The 23,877-nt window shown below is 45.3% G+C and overlaps 3 protein-coding genes across 5 annotated transcripts in view; 2 read left to right on the forward strand and 1 right to left on the reverse strand.

Annotated features, from left to right (window-relative positions):
- LOC139061393 (uncharacterized) overlaps positions 1 to 23,877 on the reverse strand; it is a 69,014-nt gene that overhangs the window by 33,565 nt on the left and 11,572 nt on the right. The window lies entirely within an intron of this gene.
- LOC139047138 (uncharacterized) lies at positions 683 to 4,172 on the forward strand. Of its 2 annotated transcripts, none has more exons than XR_011507064.1 (2): positions 683 to 962; positions 4,037 to 4,172. XR_011507064.1 is itself a non-coding variant. In XM_070521105.1 (2 exons), the coding sequence occupies exon 1, from the start codon at positions 2,196 to 2,198 to the stop codon at positions 3,174 to 3,176; it is 981 nt and encodes a 326-aa protein (XP_070377206.1). In that variant the 5' UTR covers positions 2,167 to 2,195; the 3' UTR covers positions 3,177 to 3,451; positions 4,037 to 4,172. The 2 variants fall into 2 exon arrangements, 1 of the variants encoding a protein (XP_070377206.1); XM_070521105.1 differs by lacking the exon at positions 683 to 962 and adding an exon at positions 2,167 to 3,451.
- Positions 3,934 to 9,862, forward strand: LOC139046758 (uncharacterized). The gene is made up of 8 exons (XM_070541434.1): positions 3,934 to 3,942; positions 4,037 to 4,226; positions 4,297 to 4,506; positions 4,611 to 4,661; positions 5,848 to 5,967; positions 6,268 to 6,321; positions 6,407 to 6,535; positions 9,388 to 9,862. Exons 1-8 carry the CDS (start codon positions 3,934 to 3,936, stop codon positions 9,390 to 9,392), a joined length of 768 nt encoding a protein of 255 aa, XP_070397535.1. The 3' UTR covers positions 9,393 to 9,862.

Here is a 23,877-nt window from a genome sequence, read left to right on the forward strand (position 1 = left end):
TGGATATCCGATTTAGATCCGAACGTCCACGTCCGGAAAACAATATCCGTGGTACGAACAGGGGACCTAGTTCTTGGGACGTAACATAATGTCCGCATACTTTGATACGGTGGACGTCCAGAGGATGTTTGTTTATGGATTGTCCAGCGGTGTACGTCCCCCGGATGTCCGCCTAGGAATGCCTTGCAACGTCCATTGATTTATGCCCTAGACATAAGCATGCACAGATGCGAAGCTACAGGCGATGGTTACGATGATTTAATTCAATATTTATATCTCCCAAATCGAGCTATATATATATATACCGCCGCCATAATATTAATCTCCTAGGTAGAACACTCGGGAAAAGACGAAATTCGCTGATTCACTAATTTTTTATTTAAGAACCCGGACTTTGAACACGGGCTAAAAAAAATCTGACCTAGCACTTGCGTGCGGATTTTTACCTTTATGTGCGGCCTCGCGCACCGTCCACAGTGTGGAGTACAAGGGCATCATTCTATAAAAAATAGTATGCCATAGTCCACGCGTTTATTCTGTTCTGTTCTGAGCAAATGAATGTTTGTATTGTTAACAAAACCGATGTTCCTGTTCTATTCACCAAGCCGTACCGTCGTACTAGAACTGTTTTTCATTCTATTTCAGCAACATGAATTATGCGCATTTGTATTCTGCTCAAACTACTAAAATTTTTTGAGGGTATTTTGAATATTTAATAGGCTTTGTGGCATTTCGGTTTCAGTAGTTTACGTTACTCTTTTGTAATATGCACCTTCAATCGTCATAGTCATCAATGTGTGTGAAAAGCGACGAACGTGCCCCATGCGTGCTCCGTCACGAAACGTGCGAGCCGATTCGCTGGCTTCTGCGGGTGCCGTGGCGCGTTTTATATTATTGAATGCAGGTGCCTTTCTCGCGCGCCTTTCAACTGACGCACTGCGACCTTGCACTTTGGAAACACGGTGAGAGATCTTTTGTTCCGTGCGTGTGATCCGAGGGCCAGTTTCTGCGCGGGTTGTACCGACTCTCTTCACAAAGTGCGGTTAGGGCTATTGTTAGTAGGCCTATTGCGTACAAGTGAAACTGCTTTGTTCTCGCTTCCTACGCACTGAATGTCGCGACCACCCGACAGGCGTGCTTGCGAGAAGGCAAGCAGGGAGACAAGGAAAGTTATTAATGTTTTTGCGAAAGAAGGAGTTCAGGGGGGTTGTGAAAGTAGCCGGCATGACTCGGAGCAAATAGCATTTGTTCAACCTCTCGAAGCACCACGTGACAGCGGTGGGAACAGCTTAGAAAACTTAAATCGCTCAATCGCGGCATTTGAAGAGCATTGTTACGAAGACCTCACGTCCGTAGACGCAGATGACAGGGAACAGTGGGCAGAAGTCAATCTTGAGTCTGGTGGTAGTGAAAGTGATAGTGAAGAGCGCACAAGCGTACATGACGGACTGCAGGATTCCTTGCGTGAATGGGCAAACGAATATGGTATCAAAAGAAGGGCGTTAACAGCTTTGCTGAAGACGCTAAGGACACAGGGGGGACTTCATCAGTTACCGGAGGATGGTCGTACACTTATGCAGACCCCTCGAAAAAACCTGGATGAATTTCCCATTTGTGCTTTGGCGCCAGGAAAGTATTGTCATTTCGGACTTGCTGTGGGTCTTCAGCGTTCATTGTCTCATGTAGAAAAGCTGCCAGCTGTAATTCCACTCTCATTTAATGTAGATGGCCTCCCCTTGTCAAAGAGCTCCAAAATGCAACTGTGGCCCATACAGTGCTTACCCCGTGGTTGCGGCAATGTGCCCCCATTTGTTGTGGGTGCGTTTGCTGGACAGTCTAAGCCATCCTCGTCTAATGATTTCCTGAGGCCTTTTGTTCGAGAGCTGCAAACTTTGCTTGTGCAAGGTGTGAATATCAATGGCGACACTGTTCAGGTGACAGTTGCCTCGGTCATCTGTGATGCTCCAGCGCGAGCTTTCGTTACTATGACAAAAGGCCATGGAGGGTACAGTGGTTGCGCAAAGTGTACAGTCGAGGGATCTTACATCAATGGGAAAGTAGTATTTTGCGACATGGACTGTCCGTTACGAACGGATGAGAGTTTCAGGGAGCAGCATGATGTTGAACATCACAAAGGAGAATCTGGCCTGTTGGGCCTGCCCATTGACATTGTAAATGACCTCCCACTTGATTACATGCATCTTGCATTACTGGGTGTCATGCGGAAATTGCTCCAGTTGTGGATTTCTGGACCACTGCGGGTTCGTTTGGGACCTCTGGATAGGCACACATTCAATGAGAAGAGCAAGCTGCTAAATCCTCACATCCCTAGTGAATTTCCCCGTAGGCCACGCGGACTCGATGAGCTCGACCGCTGGAAGGCGGTTGAGTTCCGACTTTTTGTATTCTACACAGGCCCGTTGCTTCTCAAGTTCTGCCTTCGAGATGATCTATACCAGCACTTTTTGCTGCTCCATGCGTCGTTATCTATACTTGCAAACAAGGAGCTGTGTCGTGAGCATGCTGGTTATGCCGATGAGCTCTTGAGATGCTTTGTTTCACATTTCCGCGAATTGTATGGTGACGAGCATGTTTCTTTCAACGTGCACAGCCTCATACATCTTGCTTCTGATGTTAAAATACATGGAGAGCTAGACTCCTTCAGTGCCTTCCCATTTGAGAACAACATGCAGGTGCTCAAGAGGCAGTTGCGCAAGCATGGAAAACCCTTGGAGCAGCTGCGCAACAGGATGGTAGAGAGCCAGTCTTGGACACGCAGACAGACATGGGATGAAATTCCTGTACATTTTAGCCGTCCTCACAGTCGAGGAGAACTGCTGCCGGAATGCTGCCCTCCTGAATATGAAAGGCTGTCATGGGATGCATATACAATTGCATTGTCTAAAAGAGACAACTGCTTTGCACAGGATGGCCATGTTGTTCTGGCAAAAAACATAGCCTATATCAGAGGGTCTAAGCAGCCATGCATAATTGGCCAAGAGTTTCTCATCAAGGAAGATTTCTATTCTTTACCCTTTGAGTCTTCCAGAATGGGCATTTATGTTGTATCAGGGCTATCGGGCCTGAAGCCTTGGTCCCTGCACAACCTCCAAAAAATGGTGAAGCTGCCACTGAATGGAAAGTTTCTGGTTATTCCAGAGCTTCACACAATTTAAAGGCCTAGATTTAGCTAGCATTCGCAGAAACTTCAAATAATATCTGCAAATTTATAGAGGTTGGTGTAGTGCAGTTTAATAATCCTGAAGTTTTTGCAGCCCTTAGTGGCTTACCTTACGTAACGTTTAGTTATTTGTGAAACATGCAGTGAAAAGGAGGGTAACAGTGAGCAATGAAAGAAATAAGCCTCAAATAATCCTGTAATTAACCCGTGCACACTCACTGTAGGGCAGTTCACCGCACAGTCCTATTCTGCTCAACCATATTTCCACAGGTTAGTATTGGCAGAATGCTGCCATGTTATGCCTTTATTTTCAAGGTTATTTATTGGCTGTTCATGACAAATGCCTGTCATATGTGGTTTGTGGTCTTGAGCCTGGTGGCTAATTAATGCTTGGCGCAGATAGCTGGTCTATAAGAGTAGCAAAATGAGTGCCAAGGGTAGGACACTTCGACAAAGTAGTAGGATGCCACTAGAAAATTCGCAGGCATAGGATGGAGAGCCAGATCATGTAGGGCAAGGATAATCGGATTTCATTGGGAATGGCCTTTGACTGGCACTAAGATTAAATGGCTTGGTGACACATACCGCTCCCATCACAACTTGCTGCTGGGATAGTTGGTCCATAGGTGCAACGATCCATAATGTGGCTTATTACAGCCGACATTCAAACTAGCCAAAGGGCTTGAAATACTTGAACTTTAGTAAAATGGCTGTCCTTGGCTGCAGCCAACATTTAAAGAAGACATGTCATTATGGTGAAGGCAAGTCCCTTGGGAAAATGCTTTTTCACTGGTTCCAGGCAGAGGCTTCCCTTGTTTCGCCGCCACTGAATACTTCTGACGCTTCATTTTTCAGATGGCTTATGTGATCGCTGAGTTCGTTGAGGACAAACAGGTGGAGGTGGTGCCAGTGACCTGGGTGGAGGGTGACAAGTGTGCGTGGCCCGACAACCTCAAAGGCAACAGAGTGACATCCTTAGTAAAGAAATCTGTACGACCAGACACCTTCTGGAAGTGCTACAGCGTGGCAGTGAAAGGGGTATTTGGTATGTATCGTGTACATAAAAGCCTTTTTTGTTCTATACAAATCAGTTGAATGTTGAATTTTTGTTTTAGCAACATATGAACAAGCAAGGGCCAAACTTAATGACAGCCAGTATACATCAGACCTGGGCACAGGATCGGAAATGTCTCAAGGAAAAAGGACAAGGAGGCCACCAGCTCAGTGGTCTGACTCGGATGAGCCTGACACACCACCGCCACCCAAGAAGGCCAAGCAAAGCTCCAGCAAGCAAATTCCAGCTCCACCAAGCAACTTCCCACTAGGTGAATTCAAAATACTTGTTTCTACTACTTATGGTATCCTGACACTTAGCAGTTAAAAAGTAAATTTAATATATTTTGCTTACTGGTGAGTTATTATTTCCCAGGCCTCTCTTCTGCTTCTGCAGTGCAGCAAGACAGCTGTGAAGAGTCTGAAGGTATGTGACTGACATTTTATAGATAGTGCCTCAATGGTAATACAGTGCAAATCTATTTTAGCTTGAGCTTCCTAATCCACAAAGAATAAAGTGCTTCCCCATTGTGTAATATAAGCCATTAATTGAATTGTTCTTGTCACCTGTGTGGGCTTCGACATACGGGCTGACAAATCAAGGAATGGTCATACGTTTCCTTGTTGATTTTGGTTTGTGTTTCATTTTGCATGGCCACCTAACGTCTACTTTTGGCATAAATTCAAACCTAAGCACTTGTGACAGCAGTGTATTATTTCATTTCTAGGTTCACCCGCATTAAAGAACGTACACTTGTGGCTACTGTTTGCTCATAAACAGACTTGCAAGTCATTGTACATGACACATCTATATAGCAATGTAAAGCAAGCGTGCTGGCCAGTTATTTCCTGTTTGAATTTCAGTTTATGCTGTTAGGGTGTTAAACTTCTGTTCAAGTGAGAAGTAGGCTCTTGGCAGCTATGTTGATAAACCAGCATGATTTAGTTTTGAATTGGATAATGGGTCATGTCATATAGTTAGCTGACTTGCTTCATTATTTATTATGTACATTGAATGTTTTAATGCTAAAGCTTGAGGTTACCTTCTTACAATTCATTTGCAAACTGTCTTGATGTATTAGAGGAGCGATTTCCATAGCTATGCGCAGGTGTGAAATTACACCTTTAGAATGTAAAAAAGAAACTGTTCTGGGCATGAGGTTGCAGGCTCAATTTTGAGCTGCAATATGATTTGGAGCGGGATGCATAAACACATGCATTGCGCATTGGGTGCACATTACAGGACCCTAGGTGGCCCAAGTTCAGAAAACATACTTCAGTGCCTTTGATAGATGGTATGTAGCTTTGGGACATAAAACACCATGAAAAGAAAGAAATGAGTTTATAAAATTGAAATGTCCATGGTGTGTTGCAAGCAAATTGTGAACTCACTAAAACTTTACATCATGCCTGTAAAGTGAGCACAGAGAATGCAAGTCAATGCACTGATGAGTTGGTATGCCAACCTATGATATTGAACATGTAAACAAAGTGCAGACTGCAACTGCAATCATTTGCTTAGCACTCTTGCATTTTGGAGCATCCTATGGAATGTCTACCATATATGTGTATCAATAACATGACATATGTTCACTATAGCTATGCATTCACAGGTTCACTGCAATCACTCTCTGCAGATGTGAATGACATGCCGCAAGGTGGTGCAGGTGGCCCTAGTTCACACAGTGCAAATGGCTCCAGATCACACACTGCAGGTGGCTCTAGCTCACACAGTGAGTTTTGATAAATCTTGCTTTTACTTTTTTTTTCAGTGAAGGGCTATAATTTTTAATGTGGCAGTTCTGTCATATGTTTAACTTTATGTGTATGTAAGCCAAAAAAGTTTCTAAGATGTATCTGTGGCTTGTTCCTAACTTCACAACTGGAATGCACTTTGCAGCTGCTAGCGACAACCTGGAGATGAGCAGTTCTGGTAGAATGTTAAATGGGCTGGGGTCCCACAATGTGACAGCCTTTGATATTAGTGCAAAGTACAAGCATGCATTAAATGCTCACTATTCTTTACTGTGCAGGTGACCAACGGACTTGTGTACCCTCAGGTTCCCCTGACGAACTTTCAAACAATAGTAAGCTTTCATTGTACTATAATACTTCACTACAAAATTTTTATATTTGCTATTCTCACCATTAGTGGGAACTTGCTTATTTCAGTTGCTGCAAGACGGATGACAGAAGGCAGCACTAACGATATTGAAGACACCATCAAATCGTGGCTAAGGCATGCTCCAGAAAGGGCCGGCAGCCATAAGAAGCCAAGCGCTGAGGTCTGCCTGCCTCAAGGTATGCTTTTACCTCACCGATTTTCAGCAGCTTGAGAGGCGGTGCCGCATGTTGATTTCTTTAATCGCAGAATGTACCCTTTACTATCCGAATACTCACTTGATAACATTCCTTAGAGAAGAGCGAGTTGTAAGCGTGACTCAAAAATGTTGGTTGACTTCCGGCTAACTTTCGAAGAACATGCTTCAAGCATCGTTAATGCATTCTACAGAAAGTTAGGCCTTATATCAAAGACGACCGTACTTATATAATGATCGCACTTTTTTGTCAAAAAAATTTATGCAAATTCAGGGGTGCAATTCAGGTTAAATTTCCCACGAAAAGAATTCTTTTTTTCATCCCGCATTTGCTGCGGGATGACAAGCAGGCAGCTGCTGCTGTCAGTTCGGGACACCAAAACAAAAATGGTAGCCGGCGGAGGAAGCTGAACGGGATTATTTTTCTTCTTGTGAGTACATTAACGTGCATTGAAACAGTTTCTTCCGTATCAGTAATGAATAATATCGTTAATATTGGCAAGTTTGCGACAGTAGCGTAGCCATGTCCAATTTGAGAGGACAGAAACAGAGAGGGGCACGCTTAGCTGCCAGTGACATAGAAACACATGGCGGGCACGCTGTGGAAACTGCAGCATTTGTCTTCACTGCTATCCTAATACGGCACGTTTCTGCTAAGGGTGGGCGAATATCTTAGCTGCGTTACGAGCGTCGGCGTATTAATAGGGTACACTTCTAACGTATCAGTGCAAACGTGACTACTATTGTTGCTACTCGCGATTTGTTGCGTGCCTACGAGTGCATACGAGAAGAATCGAAAGGCGCTGTTTGTGTTGTTGTTGACCAAAACCATTATGAAGCCTACAAATAATAAAGCCGAGACAGGTTTGGTTGTAGCTTTTTTTTTTTTTCAAGGAAGTGTGGAAAGTGATGAAAGGAATGAAATGAGGCATCTGTTAAGAAAGAGAAAGGTGGGTGTGTGCAGATCACTTGGTATGTCTTCAAGAGTTGTTCACATAGCATTCGACAGATGGTAAGCGCGATCATCGTTAGCTAGACTTGGCACACAACATATCGCTGTGACAAGTTCAGGGTGCGATCATCACACGGGAAAGAAAAAAAATCAAATTTTGACAACAAAATTCAGGGGTGCGATCATTATGCGAGTAAATAGAGTAAAGAGTTTACGAATGTGAGCTGTGTTATTCTCTCGTATTCTTTGTTTGTCTGCTCGAAGCTAAAGTTTAGTTCTGTTGTATGGAACTGTATTAATTTGACTGACTAATGTTGCAAAAATTGTATGTGTTCAGTGATGTTTCATTTGTGTCCTGTACAATCCATTTCTTGGACGCCGTGTATCTTATGCCTACGAGTGTGTACTGTGCATGTATAATATTAGACACCTACAAATAAGGCGGAAATACCGTGATTACTTCACAAACACTTCTCCTGTCCGCAGTTACTGTGAGCTGTAACGTTATGCATGCCTCGCCCTAAATTGCTTAATCCTAGCATTTTATATGTGAATTCCTCTTGCACCTCTAACGCTATAACAATCTCTTGTAACACAACAAAGTACCTTGCATCGTGATCTTGGTATATTAGCTCTACTATTTGCTCATTATCTGGCTCGTGTATTTGATTAATTCAATTTTTTGTTGCACTTTGTACCGCTGTTGTTTGAGATGTTTTATTTTTTGGTTTTGTGTTCTTTGTGTAACAGAAATGCAACAATATTAAGGCATAATAGCTGTTCTTGGGCACTTTTAGAAAAAAACTCAAAAAATGAAATAAGTAAATTAAATTACCACTTAGCAACATGAATTCACATCATAATAGTGGCCACAGTTGCTTTCCACTAGAAATGGACATGGGTTTCTCCAACTGAGTTGCATGGCTCAGTTGGAACTGTTTAATACTTAGCTCAAGCTTCTGCATTGTGATCAAAACTGATGTTTTAAAGCAGCCTAAATGTAGGCCAGTATGACTACACTGCTAGTAGTTAACTGGTTTTCTGAATTAAAAATTTACTGTTGTCTGTACTTCATTTATGTATGTGTACATAGTTCAGTCTCTGCTTTTAGAGGAGCCTTCCATGAATGTAGCTGACATAAAAGACAGCTCTAGTTCAGCATGCATCAGCTGTGATTTTAGGTTAGAAGTGATAAATGGTGTATTAAAGTCAAGCCTGTGCATTTTTTGCATTAAGAATGAAAAGAAAAAGACCTAATAGTTGCGTATTACCTAGGATCATGCTGCAGTCATACTCGTAGCACATAAGCCTAACTTGCTGTGTGGGTGGGACGAACACTCACAGCACTAACAGGTTTATCAAAAAGGGATTGGGAGAGGGATTATGTTGAACATACTTCTTAAATATGCCCTTGCCAACTGCTATCCCAAGTGTACATGAATACAGCAGCTTAGATGATGCACCACAGAGGTTTGGCATGCAGGTTTGATCTCTAAATATGGGTACCACTTCTGCTGTATAAACAGGAAGCTCTCCCATGAGTAACAATCTTCATAGCACAGGTGTACCTGAATGAAGTGAATGTAGGGACGTACACTAGATTAGAACAGAGTGGGAGACCAGTGCGATGCATTATAATGCTGTATGCATGCACGTTTCCTATGAGTGCCACTGCATTTTTGCATCTGATTTGACTGCAAAAGTGCGCTTTGAAAGCTAAAACCAGCTGTCTACAGCATGGCTGGCCCCTTCAGGTTGCCACTCATGTGAGCAGGATGTTGATTTTGCAATGGCTTGATCATTATCCACAAAGCAGGCTTGTACTCGTTTGTTTCCCCAAACCTCACATTTTTTTATCATTCTGCTCTTTTACTTTCATGCAGAATAAGTGGAGGCCATTCCATTGTAAAGCACTGCAGCTATGACCTGAAGACTGCACAGGCATCAGAGGCTGCTTGGTTGTGGGCGTGTGCATCTGGTGGAACTTAGGGGATCTGCTGGGCTACGCCAAGGCATGTTTCGTGGACTAGAGGCAGCTACTCAGGGATTTTTTTTTAACTTTGCACAGTGCAATTGCAGAATTTTTTTTCATGCATTGGAAGGATTCTGCCTGTCATCTGCATTGTCAAATCACTTGCAAAGTCATGCTCTTGCTAGGCTCCGTCAATATGGTTTTGTGCAGAATTTGTGTGCGAGAACTTTTTATTGTTTTTGTTTTTTAATGTCATGGCAGTCTTCTGTATTGGTGAAATTGCTACCATTGCAAAGCCATGGTTTTCTGAAATGCTGTTATTCTGCTACTGTACAAAACTTGTGTGCGAAATACTTACATTAGACGCAAGATCTTTTTTACCTCAATATTTCAGAGTATTTCTGTTTGTTCTGTATGTGCATCTACATGTCCACCCATTGTTAGCATAAACACACCAGTGCATGGTTCGTGCACAATGCAGTGCACAAGCGGCAAAAACCACATGCATGTGTGAAACGCTAAGGCAGTGTATTCCGTGGGATCGTTGCCCAGATTTCTCTGCACAGAAGCGGTTGGCTTGCCAGGAATAAATTTGACTGTTTTGCAGTCTTGCTCATCTGCCTGAGACCTAGCTCGCAAGGAGGATCCTGAATCCTTTGCTTGTATCTGTAGGCCACCGTCGTAAGTGGCACATTCACTGTTGCATAAATGCCACGCTTACTGTAGCCCTGCTGTGAAGTGTCCACAATCTGTCATCTTTGCATGGCTGTGAGAATCCCAGCCATTTCCTGTTTCTGAGCGCAAGGAATGAAAAGACTGCGACGCATGCCTTAGTGGCAATTCAGAGGAACCCTCAAAAGACCAAATAAATATGTTAGCTTTTTTATCCTGCAATTGCAGCTTGGACTGACCCCGACATATACGAGCATCACTGAAGCATGCTGTGCATAAGTATAGCAAACAAGCTGCTCCTGTTGCATTATGCTAGTGTCGTGTTCTGCCGTGCTCTATCTGTGAAATGAACACATACTGGCCTATTGTGTGATAACGTCACTGTGGTGTACTATTGTGGAAACACATGCTGGTGTGTTCATGCTACCAGTGGGCTAAACCTTGGACCTTACTGGGAATAGTAAAGGCCAGCCACTCATTGCAAAAAATGCTGGACAGGCCTTTCCCTCTTGCCTTTTTGTGTGCTTGATGGTCTGAGAATCGCCTCCATTGCAAAGAAATGCTTTTGTAAGATGCTATTATTTTTCCTTTGTCCAAAGCACTTTTTGTCACTGGATCTTGAGGGTTTTTCTAACCTCTGCCTTTATTATGCATGTTGCTGCCTCTGCAAAGCTACCCCTTCGTGAGACCAATATTGTGCCTGTGTAAAATAACTTGAGAGCTTTTTACTTTATATATTTTTTATGTCATGGAAGATTCCTTTTATATTGCTGCTGCTGTAAAGCCATACTTGTGGGACTATTGTTGCGCATATGTATAGACTTTTGTGCAAGATACTTTTAGCAAGACCAACTTTTTTTTTATGTTTTGGTCATCTGTGTCCTACACTATGAGCATCTTGCTTATAAAAGCAAGGATGCACTTTATTGAAGTGCTCTTAGTGTGTTTTAGTACAGAACTTTTGTGCAAGATACTTTTATGACATGTTTTGTATTATGGGAGGATTCTAGTCACTTTCGTGCATATGTAAGTTGCTTCCAGTGAAGTGTCATTGTTCTTTATACAAAAGAACTTTTCTGTGAAGTCTGATGGGTACGTCTACAGTTTTACAAGGTAGAAGTGCTACCACAGTCTATATGCAAGTTTAACATCTAGTCATTGAGCCAATGAAACAGCCAGTTTGTTTTTGCATCATGTGCATTGCTGTTGTTGCAAAGATGCCATTATGTGCCTTTTTGCAAGAAAATGTGTGCATAGTCATTGTGCCAGATATTTCTTGTTCTCTTGTACTGTTTGTTTAGTTATATTTGTGATATCACAGTTCAGGTACCAATGCAGTCAGTTTATTCTAGTCTTTTTCCTTTATAAAGTGTATGTACATCACTGCATTAAGTTGACAATTAGAATTTTTCTGTGTTAAGGTCACTTCAAGAAGCATCTTTAGTTCTCTTCTGTGCCCCTGTACTGATCTTGTCAATGTCAACATATACTCCTGCTGGCATCTTTTGATTTTCAATTTCTTGTGGGTCCTTATGGGCATTTCTTTAATGTGTTCAGGCACAGGTTATGTTTTGCTGTGCCAAGCACACAGGCATGTTACAGTATGCTTTTTAAATAAAGATCCAATGTTTCTGCAGTTTATGCGCAAGTCTATGCCTCAGTTAGGCCATCCTAAAAAGCTGAGCAAGTTTTATTAAAAGGCTTATTACATCATTTGAATTCACATTCATGCAGCTTAATATCTACAAATTTGATGACTATTGGAGTTGATACATAATGCATATTCTGGCTTATTCTGTGCATTTGGAAACTGCACATATACATTTCTGATGCCTGTGTACCAATGGAACTTACATTAAATATGTTGAATGTGCCAGTTTGCAACATGTGCTTCTGCCGTGGATGTTGTGTCCACGTACATTTTCACCTGTGCAACCTGCACCAGTAAGATGGTCCCAGTTCCTTTAGCGGCACTTAATTATTTGTGGATGAAATTTTCACAGTAAAGGAAGTGCAGCATATCCCTGTAACTGGTACATTGGTTCTTAGGTATAGCACAGCTTCTAAAGCATTGAAAAAGCCGCAGTACCAGCAAGGTGACACCCCAACAAAACCGAACAATGGATAAATCCCGGATTTATCATGGATGTCCTCTGTACATCTCGTGGACGTTTCTGTAATCAATATCCACATTTAAAATCCCACAAATGTCCGTGGGATGTCCATGTCCAGATTGTTTTATCCAGCGGACATTCTTCGGATATTTAGTTTTAAAAACGTCCATTTTTAAGGTCCGACGGATGTCCGAATGTCCGATAAGGGCATACACGGGACGTCCGATTGAACGCCTTTTTTTTTGCACGGGACGGTCCCTCAGATATCCGCCGTATGTAATCTGGATTTGTGGGGATATCCGGTGGATGTCCAAACGTCCGGCGCTAAACGTCCATCGGATGTACTGTGGATTATTTGTGGTCCATTGGGTTTGTGTCCTTCGAAGACTACGATCACCGTCCCGGTTTCCTTAATGCGCTTCGCCGCCAGTGCGAGTGGGTTTCTCGGGTTGACGATGGACCTGGTTATCGTTTCTTGCGTGTGGTGGTGCGGAATGTTGCGAATGACTCCCTTGCACGTGTCGTCCGGTGCAGTCTGGTAGGAGAAGGCCTCGTACGTCTGCCCGGCGATGGTGACGCTCTGAATTTTCAAATATCCGTTGACGTTCTCGGGTAGCGGGGAACTCCCGACCATGATGTTCTGTTTGAGGTTGGGGCAAATCGTGTCCCCGTCGCACTGCATCGGTTCGAGTCCGGCTGCTTCTTGAATGGCCTGCACAATTCCCACGTGTCCGGTTTTGGCGATGTTCAGTCCGCCGCGGATGCGAATTACTACTTTGGTCTCGTTTTGCGGGAGTAAGGGCATTCTACTTGCCTTGATGATTTCCTTACGGCTCGACATGGGCTTCGGTGCTTTCGCTCTGGCGCCGGAGGCTGCCACGTTGGTAGCCATGTAGAGGTTAGACTTAGGCTTGGTCGCTCTTCGTGGGGCGATGTCGCACCACCCCTTCCTGACGGAAACCTCCGAGGGGTCGATTTCTCGGCCGATCACTTCGTAATTCATTGTAGTGCCGTTGGCAAGGCTTGGGTAGATGTCTCTGTGCTGGTGGGAGCCCCGGCGTCCGTCCAAGCGACGAAATCGTCGGCGGGTACAGCGTTAGGTTTAGCCGACGTAGCGCCCGCTTCGGGCATAAAAGTCCTCGCGGTAGTGCACAAAATACACTCACAGGGTCGAAAATGGTCTTGATGTGAAGCATATATCTTCATAAACGTGATGCCGCGGTGCGATGGCACTGGTTTCGCAAAAATCACACTTAATTTGAGCAAATTGCGGGGCTTCGACGCGACGCGTCCTGGCTCGCAGTCACTTCGTCTTCCCCCGGCTTGGGAGTGGCACATCTAGTGACGTAAGCGGCGAAGCGAACGGTTCGTATCCCGAACCGTTATAAGATTCGGCCCCTGGACATTCCGCCATTTTCTTCGATGCGTGACGTAGGCGCGACGCAAACGAAATGGCGCTGGTGGCCCCGTTTTGCTTACGTAACGTGACGCCAACTTGACGTTTCGCCTAAGAAATTGAAATGAAGGCACTGAATATAGCGTTATCGGTAAAGCAAAACAGTTTTCCTCCGCAGTAAAAATAAAGCAGCTATCTCAAAGCGTATGATTATTCCGTCGAAAACGCTTCTCGCTTCCGTCGTCTGCTGCGTACAAGCCATCGTCTGCTTCAATAGCTAGGATGCGTGTCCTCGGAAAATGGAATGAGCCATCACATGTTGGCGTCAACGCGCTTATTTTCTTGCTTGAGACAACATACGCGACCTACCAGTGGTGATGCGCGCACGTTCTAGGCCACGTTATCGCTATCTCGTGAAACGCAAGTGACTCAGTCCGACTCGGCTCGCAGAGAAACGGCCGAATATCACCGATAGCGTTGCGCGCACCAGAGATATCCACTAGAGCGACGCAAGCGCCGGCGCTGCCATCTCTTGTTCATTTCGCTGGTTACTCGCACCGAGGGAGGAAACTTCAAGGCGCCGCCTTGCGTACATTTCTTTTTATAAATTAGAAAGAGGCCGTTGTCATAACTTTTGATTGTGCGAAAAGGCATTAATCTTGATTACAATACAAATGCAGCAGTGAAAAGTCGACAACCTTGACGAAAGTTTGCTATGTTCAACCAATATTATTTCGTATAAACGCGTTCTTTTAAAAAATGATGGCCCCAACCACAAAAGCCAACACCACCCGAGAGCGATGCAACTACTATGAGCACGCGTTATGAACAAAAGATTTTCGTGGTGCCAAACGACGGGGAAAATGTGGCGATACGCATTCCTCTCGGCAGCCATTGCATACGGCTGCTCATTAGCATAATTCGCGCGGCTCGTCGCAGCAAAAATTATGGCGGAAAATCTCAGCAATGGCGGCCCAGTGCAACGTCACGCATCGTCAAAATGACGTTTACGAAACAGCCCTTCCTGTGACGCTCCTCACGAGATATTCCTTCAGCCAATCAGCAAGCTGGCATCGCGCATATCTTGGATCGCCACCACATATTCGCGCAATTGCAGATGCATTGCACTGGCTTCTGCACGCTACCGCTCACATTCTTTTTGAAGCGCTAACATCACAATATATCTGCCAAGGACCAAAAAAATGTATTAGTCCATGACATTTGCAGCTACACGTCACGTTTCGTCATCTTGATGAAAACGCAAAATGACATTTCGCAAAACTTCCGTTTCCCTGCACAAATTTCAAGGCACTTGAGCTCTCCGCAACCAATCAGAGAGTCAACATGGCGGATAATGGCGGCCGTGCAGCCGCCATGTGTGTCGAGAATAGCGCCCCAGCTTCTTCATTTTCATGTGCACTCACTATAACCCAACTTCGAGACGAAACGTGATAACGACAGGTACTTTCAGAGAGAACCATATGGCACATAAATCTCAGTAAACGGCGCTTAATCCAGCTTTCAACATTCCAGCATATGGAAATCTCACTGCGTACGGCTCAACGTTCTTAGACATACTTCAGTTTCGCAGCTCCCTATGCGAGCCCATTGGCCGACGTGGCCGAAACGGGTGTCACTGAAACTACCGGCGCTGCAGTCGCGTCTTTCGTCATGCACCGCGCGTCGTCTGCTCCTGCTGCGACGCGTCGTTTGCACCAACAGGCCTGTAGGCGCTTATCCGTCGGTAAATGTGGTCTAGATGGGGCTCTTGCATTGCCCAGGGGGCGCTGCGAAAAAAGGTGCTAAAAAGCGCCCTCTGCGCAAAAATGGGTCGTACCAAGCTCGGTCGTCTGCTTCGGAAAGCACGTTTACAATATGGACCCGCCACTTTCGGTTGTGTTGTTTCACGGCATGCAGCGAATATCGGGCGCCGAAGATTTTTTCAGGGATGGTAGGCTGCGTAAAGGCAAGAAATTATGAATACTTTGTTTAGCGCAAAACGACAGAGACAAGAAAGACGACAGGACAAGGCGCTAAAACGACAGAGACAAGAAAGACGACAGGACAAGGCGCTAAAAGTATTCATGGATTCGCACCAACTAGCCCGCCAACGCATTGTGCAAGAAATTATGCAGTGCCGAATACGTGTACGCCGTTGAAGAATTAGGCGGCGAAGTTTTAGCACCTTGTCAATCGCAAGTGAAGCGAGTCGCGTACGAAGTGGAACTTCAGGTAAGGTTTGCACGCTAGCTGCTAGATTCAGGCGCACAAACGCGAGGAAATGCTTGCTATAAATGAATCCACAGCAACGATAAGCAGACATCATGTATACGGAACTGCTCGAGCACACGACGGTACACGCCGCGATGTACGAACTGCTCCGGCGCACGATCGTACGCGCCGCGACGGCAGCGGTCTTTCGACATGCCGCGAAACGGCGGGCGTCTTGCAATGGGCGTCTTGCGCTGGAGTTTGAGGTATAGTAGCGGCGCCTGGTGGCGGCGCGGAAAACGACATCTGGGTCGTACCAGCTTGGGTCGTATTGAGCCCTGGCTGTGGCGAAGCACGTTTCTAGGCCGAGTTTTGCGTCGATTCGCACTTTTTTCTGCCCTGTTGCGAGTGCGAAAAGGCTCGTCACTTCTCACAGACCATGCCGACCACGCTGCGAGCTCGCCGCAGCCTATAGTTTAACGAAAACGGGCTCTCTGTGTGCCGTGAGACGTAATGCTGGGAGCAGACGGAATCGGTGACGCCGATCCGGAGAGACCTAGCCCAGCCTCGAGAAGGCGTCACCGTCATTACTTCTGCGTCGTGGGCTGCCATGAACAAGAAGGCCTGAATCCCAACATCAGATTCTACCGTTTTCCTTCAAGGCCTCACGAAGTGGAGCGTCGGGCGCGCTGCATAGCTGCAGTTCGTCGCGCTGAGTAAGCGAAACTTCGCGCCATATGCTGACTGCTTCGCCTGTCTTGAAGCTTGCTTGATTATCTGCGTTCTAAATTTCGGTCTTTTGCACCTACAGTCCCGACAGCACACCGACATAGCAGCAGGCATGGCTGGTAATTCACGATTCGAGACCCGGCCACAGCGACAATTAACAATTCGACCGATGCGAAGTGGTTGAGTGACCAGGTGTGTGCAAATGACCACAAATGGCCGGGCTGATTCGGTGACAATTCACTAACCCACTACGAGCAGCACAGGTTAGAGAGTTAAATGTGCTCATACTTGACCTCAAGTCAGCATGTTGAGGCAGCGCAGCAAGGTAGTATTGATTACAGCAGATCGATGTTCGAGCGCTGTCATTAAAAGCTACGTCAAGCGAGCAGCGCACGAGCTCGCGCTGCAGCGCTATTCGCACGTATACGTGCGAGCTCATATGCATTGCATCAGTTATTACCAATTACTAAAAGGGACAGATGGCCGCTACGACAACGCAGGCATAACTACTTGTTTAGCGGCATGCAGTCAACAAAGATTGCAGGAGGCCCGCCGTTTCGCGGCATGTCGAAAGACCGCTGCCGTCGCGGCGCGGACGATCGTGTGCTCGAGCAGTTCCGTACACATGTCTGCTTATCGCTGCTGTGGATTCATTTATATCAAGCATTTCCTCGCGTTTGTGCGCCTGAATCTAGCAGCGTGCAAACCTAACCTGAAGTTCCACTTCGTACGCGACTCGCTTCACTTGCGATTGACACCGCGCTAAAACTTCGCCGCTTAATTCTTGAACGGCATACAGGTATTCGGCACTGCATAATTTCTTGCCTTTACGCAGCGTGCCACCCCTGAAAAATCTTCGGCACCGGATATTCGCTGCAGGCCGTGATACAACACAACCGTAAGTGGCGGGTCCATATTGTAAACGTGCTTTCCGAAGCAGACGACCGAGCTTGGTACGACCCATTTTAGGACAGAGGGCGCTTTTTAGCACCTTTTTTCGCAGCGCCCCCTGGGCAATGCAAGAGCCCCATCTTTGTTGACTACATGCCGCTAAACAAGTAGTTATGTCTGCGTTGTAGTAGCGGCCATCTGTCCCTTTTAGTAACTGGTGATAACTGATATGCAATGCAAATGAGCTCGCACGTACGTGCGAATCGCGCTGCACCGCGAGCTCGTGCACTGCTCGCTTGATGTAGCTTTTCATGACAGCGCTCGAACATCGATGTGCTGCAATCAATACTGCCTTGCTGCGCTGCCTCAACGTGCTGGCTTGAGATCAAGGATGAGCGCATTTATCTCTCTTAACCTGTGCTGCTCGTAGTGGAGTAGTGAATTGTCATCGAATGAGCCCGACCATTTGTGCTCATTTGCACACACCTGGTCACTTCACCACTTCGCATCGGTCGAATTGTTAATTGTCGCTGTGGCCGGGTCTCGAATCGTGAATTACCAGCCATGCCTGCTGCTATGTCGGTCTGCCGTCGGGACTGTAGGTGCGAAACACTGAACTTTAGAACGAAGATAATCAAGCAAGCTTCAAGACAGGCGAAGCAGTCAGCATGGCGCGAAGTTTCGCTTACTCAGCGCGACGAACTGCAGCTATGCAGCGCGCCCGACGCTCCACTTCGTGAGGCCTTGAAGGAAAACGGTAGAATCTGATGTTGGGATGCAGGCCTTCTTGTTCATGGCAGCCCACGACGCAGAAGTAATGACGGTGACGCCTTTTCGAGGCTGGGCTAGGTCTCTCCTGATCGGCGTCACCGATTCCTTCTGCTCCTGGCATTACGTCGCACGGCACACGGAGAGTCCGTTTAAATTAAACTATAGGCTGCGGCGAGCTCGCAGCGTGGTCTGCGTGGTCTGTGAGAAGTGACGAGCCTTTTCGCACTCGCAACAGGACAGAAAAAAGTGCGAATCGACGCAAAACTCGGCCTAGAAACGTGCTTCGCCACAGCCAGGGCTCAATACGACCCAAGCTGGTACGACCCAGATGTCGTTTCCCGCGCCGCCACCAGGCACCGATACTATACCTCAAACTCCAGCGCAAGACCCCCATACGCAGTCTGAGTTTTGTGACAAACCTGCCCCGCATAAGTAACGGGGACTTCATGGTGTCTGTGCACTATCGGCGCTGCAGTGACATATCTCTCACGCAGCGCGCATCGTCTACTCCTGCGTTGTCATCTCTGCGGTGGGTCGTTTTCCCCAACTGGCCTGTGCCGTTCGCTCTTTGACGACTGTGTTTTGGCTGCCCGAACAATATTTTATGCCAAGGACCTTTGAATGACATGTCTAGCTAGTCTTTAGAAGCTGCAACTACACCGCAAATGAGAGGTCGTGCACTGCGATTCCGCTTTTCAACCAACTCTTTCCCTATAAAAGCGCCACGGTGCTCCCTTCAGCGGGGGCTTTGTTTTTTGCTGCGGATTCTTAAGGCGTGTATTCATTAAAGACGGCGAACGCCTGTGCAGACGTAGGGACATTAACGCATAACGCCCAGCAGTCGCTTGAGACAACGCTTTGGTGAATTGATCCACCCCCGTCAACGCTTCTTCGCCTAATAAATTTAATTGACACGTCTGACAATGACAGTGTATTTTTATAGTTGTCCGCGGATATTACGGGACGTGCAAATGAGTTCGAAGTGATCTGTGAGCAGTGATCATGACAAGGACGAAGTTAAATACTATGAACATATTTATGTCAAAGCTTAATTCATTTTCTTTTTGACGAACAAAACAAACAACAAACACAGTGACACTTTTATGCGAAGCATATTACGAGAGCTCAACCCAGCTCCTCAGGCGCGGCGGTGTCGCCTTGAATACCACGTGACACCGTGACGTCACGACAGAGGAGAAGTGGCTTTGGCTCAACTCTTGCAAGATGGGCTGGGTGGGAATCGAACCAGGGTCTCCGGAGTGTGAGACGGAGACGCTACCACTGAGCCACGAGTACGATGCTTCAAAGCGGTACAAAAGCGCCTCTAGTGAATGCGGTGTTGCCTTAGAAACGAGCTGTTTCTAAGGCTCATGCCTGTTTCACATGATGCGATTTTCGTCGCACCGGAAGTGCGATTTCCGTCGTTTGCGATGAAAATCGCAGTCGCAGTGCCGACCCCCCGATTTTCGGCTGCGACCAACCGGTTGGTCGCACCGTCGCACCGATCGCTGCGATTTTCCGTCGAAATTGCGCGGAGAGCCGCCAAAGGAGCTATTTCGCTGGTTTGTTTTGGAAAATGGCGTCTCGATCGACAAGTGCAATACGCGGAGACGTGGATCGTCGAATTCGGTACGTACGCGAAGGGAGAATAAAAAACTTGTACCGCAGATTGCATTCTCCGATTTCTATGCGTTTGTTGACACTCTGCACAGCAAATGAAGTGCATTTTCACGTTTGCTTCGTACGCCTTTGCGAGTTGTCAGTGCTAGGAGGTGTTCGATCCCCAGCAGACGACGAGGTCGCTACAATGTTTTGAGTAGCATGCAAAAATCGCGCTTACGGAGCAGCTTGAATTATTTCAACCTCGTCAAGGGCAAATGACAAGACAGCAAAGTACCCGAAGTTTCAACGTTGCGCTGAACGCGGTACCGTTCAGTTGCATTTTCTTGTCGGTTTTCAAGCACGAATTTCCCGATGCATCTTGAAAGCTTATCTTGCCTCTTATTAAATCTGACAGAGCAAAAGTGTAGGCTATCGTAATGAATTTGCTACGATAGCATTAAATCCGTGGCTTGAATAAAATATTACATGCACGTTTGGTAGCACCTCTTCGATGGAGAATTTTTTTTTTCTTGCACAGAAACCAATAAACATTCACTATGTTGCGGACTTTGTATCCTTACTGCATCTGTATGAACACTTGCTCTGCAAGGTAACTAACTGCACAGCTAGTAGATTAAGTAAATACAGTGACAACGTACCCTCCTGCACAATTATGTAGAACTCGTGCAACAATGCGAAAAGCAGGCAAACGCCCTGTTCTAGTGTGGATAAAACAGTATAAAACGACACGCTGAAGAAAAGTAAATCTAAACTGTGCAGTGAAGTCAGCCAGTACAAGCAGTTCTTGCACGTTCACAGCTGATCAAGTGTGCAGAAACATTCATGCCTTACATGTTTCTAGTAAGTTTCTAATAAGTTTGTGATCACATATATTAGTGTGTAAACCCATATAACGATATCCGCTGCGATTACTATCTTTGTAAGTAATGAAATACCATGCTACTTGCAAGAACATATATCACCTGAGGATTTTAGAACAAATTTCTGCATTTCAACTATACACAATATGTGGTTTATTCAATAAAAGAACACAAACTGGGCTTTTTTGCAATGACAAACTTATTCCAAACTTTACTTACATACAGGCAAGAAAAAAAATTATAGACAGAAATATTGTTCTTCAATTTGTTCACCTGCCACTGTGGCTATAGCATTCTGCTGCTAACACAAGGCGAGGGATTGATTTGCCAGCCATGGAAGTCGCATTTCGATGGGAGTCATAGGTGCGAAAAAAAGCTCTTGCACTTAGATTTAGTTCATCACCTTTTATTGAACCCTTACACTTCAAAATGCTATTGCACAGGGGGCATGCTTATGCAAAATCTAACACCAATAGAAAGCAAAGCGCAGAATTGTAAAACAACCATCTTTCGTGATAATTCAAGTGTGTAAATATTCATTGCATCAATATGTATTGTTCAACAGCACTGCACAAGTAAGCATGATCAGGTATAGCAAGTACTCTGTCAAGAAGCTGGTTATACAGATGTATAAATGTCAAGGCATGAATGCTCATACTACGTCGCACACATAGCACAAAGAAAACCTTTTTCAAGAGTTGTCCCTTCTGGCAGATATGAGTGGGCCATAAGCAGCAGAAACTTTATTGCAGGACATTGTGTAATACTGCTTATGAAAAAAATGAACAGAGCGAAGAGGCTTTTAACCCTTTATTGACGAGTGTTGCCTAGAGGCAACACACCAAAAAAGAATTTTTTTCTTGTTGAGTTTAAGTATCGAGTACGAAGTTTCTAGCTAAATGTCTTCGGCCAACACTGAATGACAAGCAGCAAGCGTTGTTGGTTGTCAATTTGTTGGTTTAGAGCAGGAACACTGGACGAGGAAGAAGAAGTTTGGCACGTGACTCACTGTCTTGTGCAAGCAAGTTCAGAGGAGACAGGCCAATGCAACGTATGCAGCTGCATTGGTGTCGCACATCTGATGTAAAGCAAATGAAATGGGCACCTCTGGTTCACATATGATAAGAGCTGTCTATACAAATGGAAAATAAAGCTAGGTGGCTTCAATGGGGTGAAGCCCACTTCCAGTTTCCTGCCTGGGGTTTTCCCTCTATTGCTGAAAAATTTCTGCAAAATATTTTTTCTTTTTGTTGATTATGCTTATTCTTGACGTGTTTTGCATATTTAGATAGAACAATAAACATGTTTTCTCGGTATTTATATGTCTCGTCATTAAAGGGTTAATAGCAGTACTCATGCTGCTCTAATAAGAGGAACGATGTGTAAAAACATTTCTGGTAGAACACTTAAACTAACTTTCTGAAAGACAGAAAATTCCAGGTGAGAGTTGGAGGTACGTTTAGCCCACACACACCAACAACACGGGCATACTACAAGAAACACTACAGCCTATGGTGTATTACAGTCTGTGGGAAAGCTATATTATACAGAAATCAAAAATGATGCAACAAGCCCTCGACAACACTGCAGACTTTCTTGGCTAGTCTGGCCTCTCGCTTTCTGATAAGTCAGCTCATATCGACGTCAGAAAAAAAGAAAGACTAGAATCAAGAACTACCCCAGATTGCACATAGTGATCCACATAGCTGGACAAATATGCCCGCAAGTCAACATCCATAAATCCTCAGCTAGTGTAAGCCCATGACGGCAGAGCCAGCATGTGGGTGAAACAATTATGCAATGCCTGGACGCAACTTCCACACCTGGTGAAAAGAATAATCTCGAAATAACGGAGGTGGGCGAGCGGATACTATAGAAAATCGCAGATGCTGTGCTTGTGTCCAAGGTATGGTACGGTATGAATTACCAACAGCACACAAAAAAGACAACTCATCGAATACAGGCATCGGGTAGTAATAACAGGTCTTTCCAACTGTACCATGCTTGAAGACCTCTATGAGAAAGAGCTAACGAACAAGCACCTAGACAGAGTAGAGTTGCAGCCTGCAGCACAAATTCTTTGTCTCAAGAGCTCAGAACCTCGTCCCAAGATACTATGCCAGTTAGCATATGAGATGCAAACACCCCTCCCTTCAGAAAGGCAACCTCGGGAGTACGTGAAGTTGAAACACAACAGGCCCATACCGTGAAATATGGGGACAAACAATTAGGCCAGGAGATTATATGCAGCTGCCAAACAAACACAGGAGGTTGCTAATCACGAAGATGCAAGCAAACATAAGGCACATATAGTACACTGATCTGGCAATAGCAGTGTAACAGTAGTATGACACTACATAAAACTAAACCCCATATAAGTGAGTACCATTTTAGGTCATCCTACACCTAGAAAAGCTGAACGGAAAGCAATCAAAGCAGCACTTGTAATGCAGATTACATCCTGCACAACGCCCTGCATGGATTCACCAGAAACTGTCTGGGCCCGCACATCACACAAGATTGTCAGGAAAATCAAGAGATTAACACGCGACTTGCCAGCACATGGCCAGAAATTAAATTACAGGATACATAGCCATGCAGTTATTCCAGGACACAAGCGGGCTTATAAGCCTGACATAATAACTGAAAACTAGATGAGTTTGTGTGTATTCATTATTAACTAAAGTGCAACAGATAGACAACACACAAGAACGAAGCGCTCTGTGTGTTCACTTCGTTCCTGTCCATTGCATTTCTGTTGCAGTATAGTGAATTCATAAGGCTGCACAGGAGAAGAATGATACCTCTGCCCAAGGGCCCGATCTCGCATCCAAATCCACACGTGTGCACACATACACACACAAATGTTGCAAGAGTGCATAGCATGGAGCAGTATCAACAGGATGACACTAGATATGGATGAGGACTAACTTTCAACTGAGGTTCATTTGTAAAAATGTGGCGAGTTGTAAAAGGGCGATGAGCAAAACGAGAACAAGGTGAAAGCAGGAGCCAACGTTTCGACAAGTGGACTTGTCTTCTTCAAAGTCCACGTGTGGAAACGTTGGCTCCTACTTTCACCTTGTTATCATGTTGCTCATCGTCTTGAATTTCCATCTCCTGCCTTCCCCGAA

The sequence above is a fragment of the Dermacentor albipictus genome, chromosome 6, assembly GCF_038994185.2.
Source record: "Dermacentor albipictus isolate Rhodes 1998 colony chromosome 6, USDA_Dalb.pri_finalv2, whole genome shotgun sequence".
Taxonomy (NCBI): Eukaryota; Metazoa; Arthropoda; class Arachnida; order Ixodida; family Ixodidae; genus Dermacentor; species Dermacentor albipictus.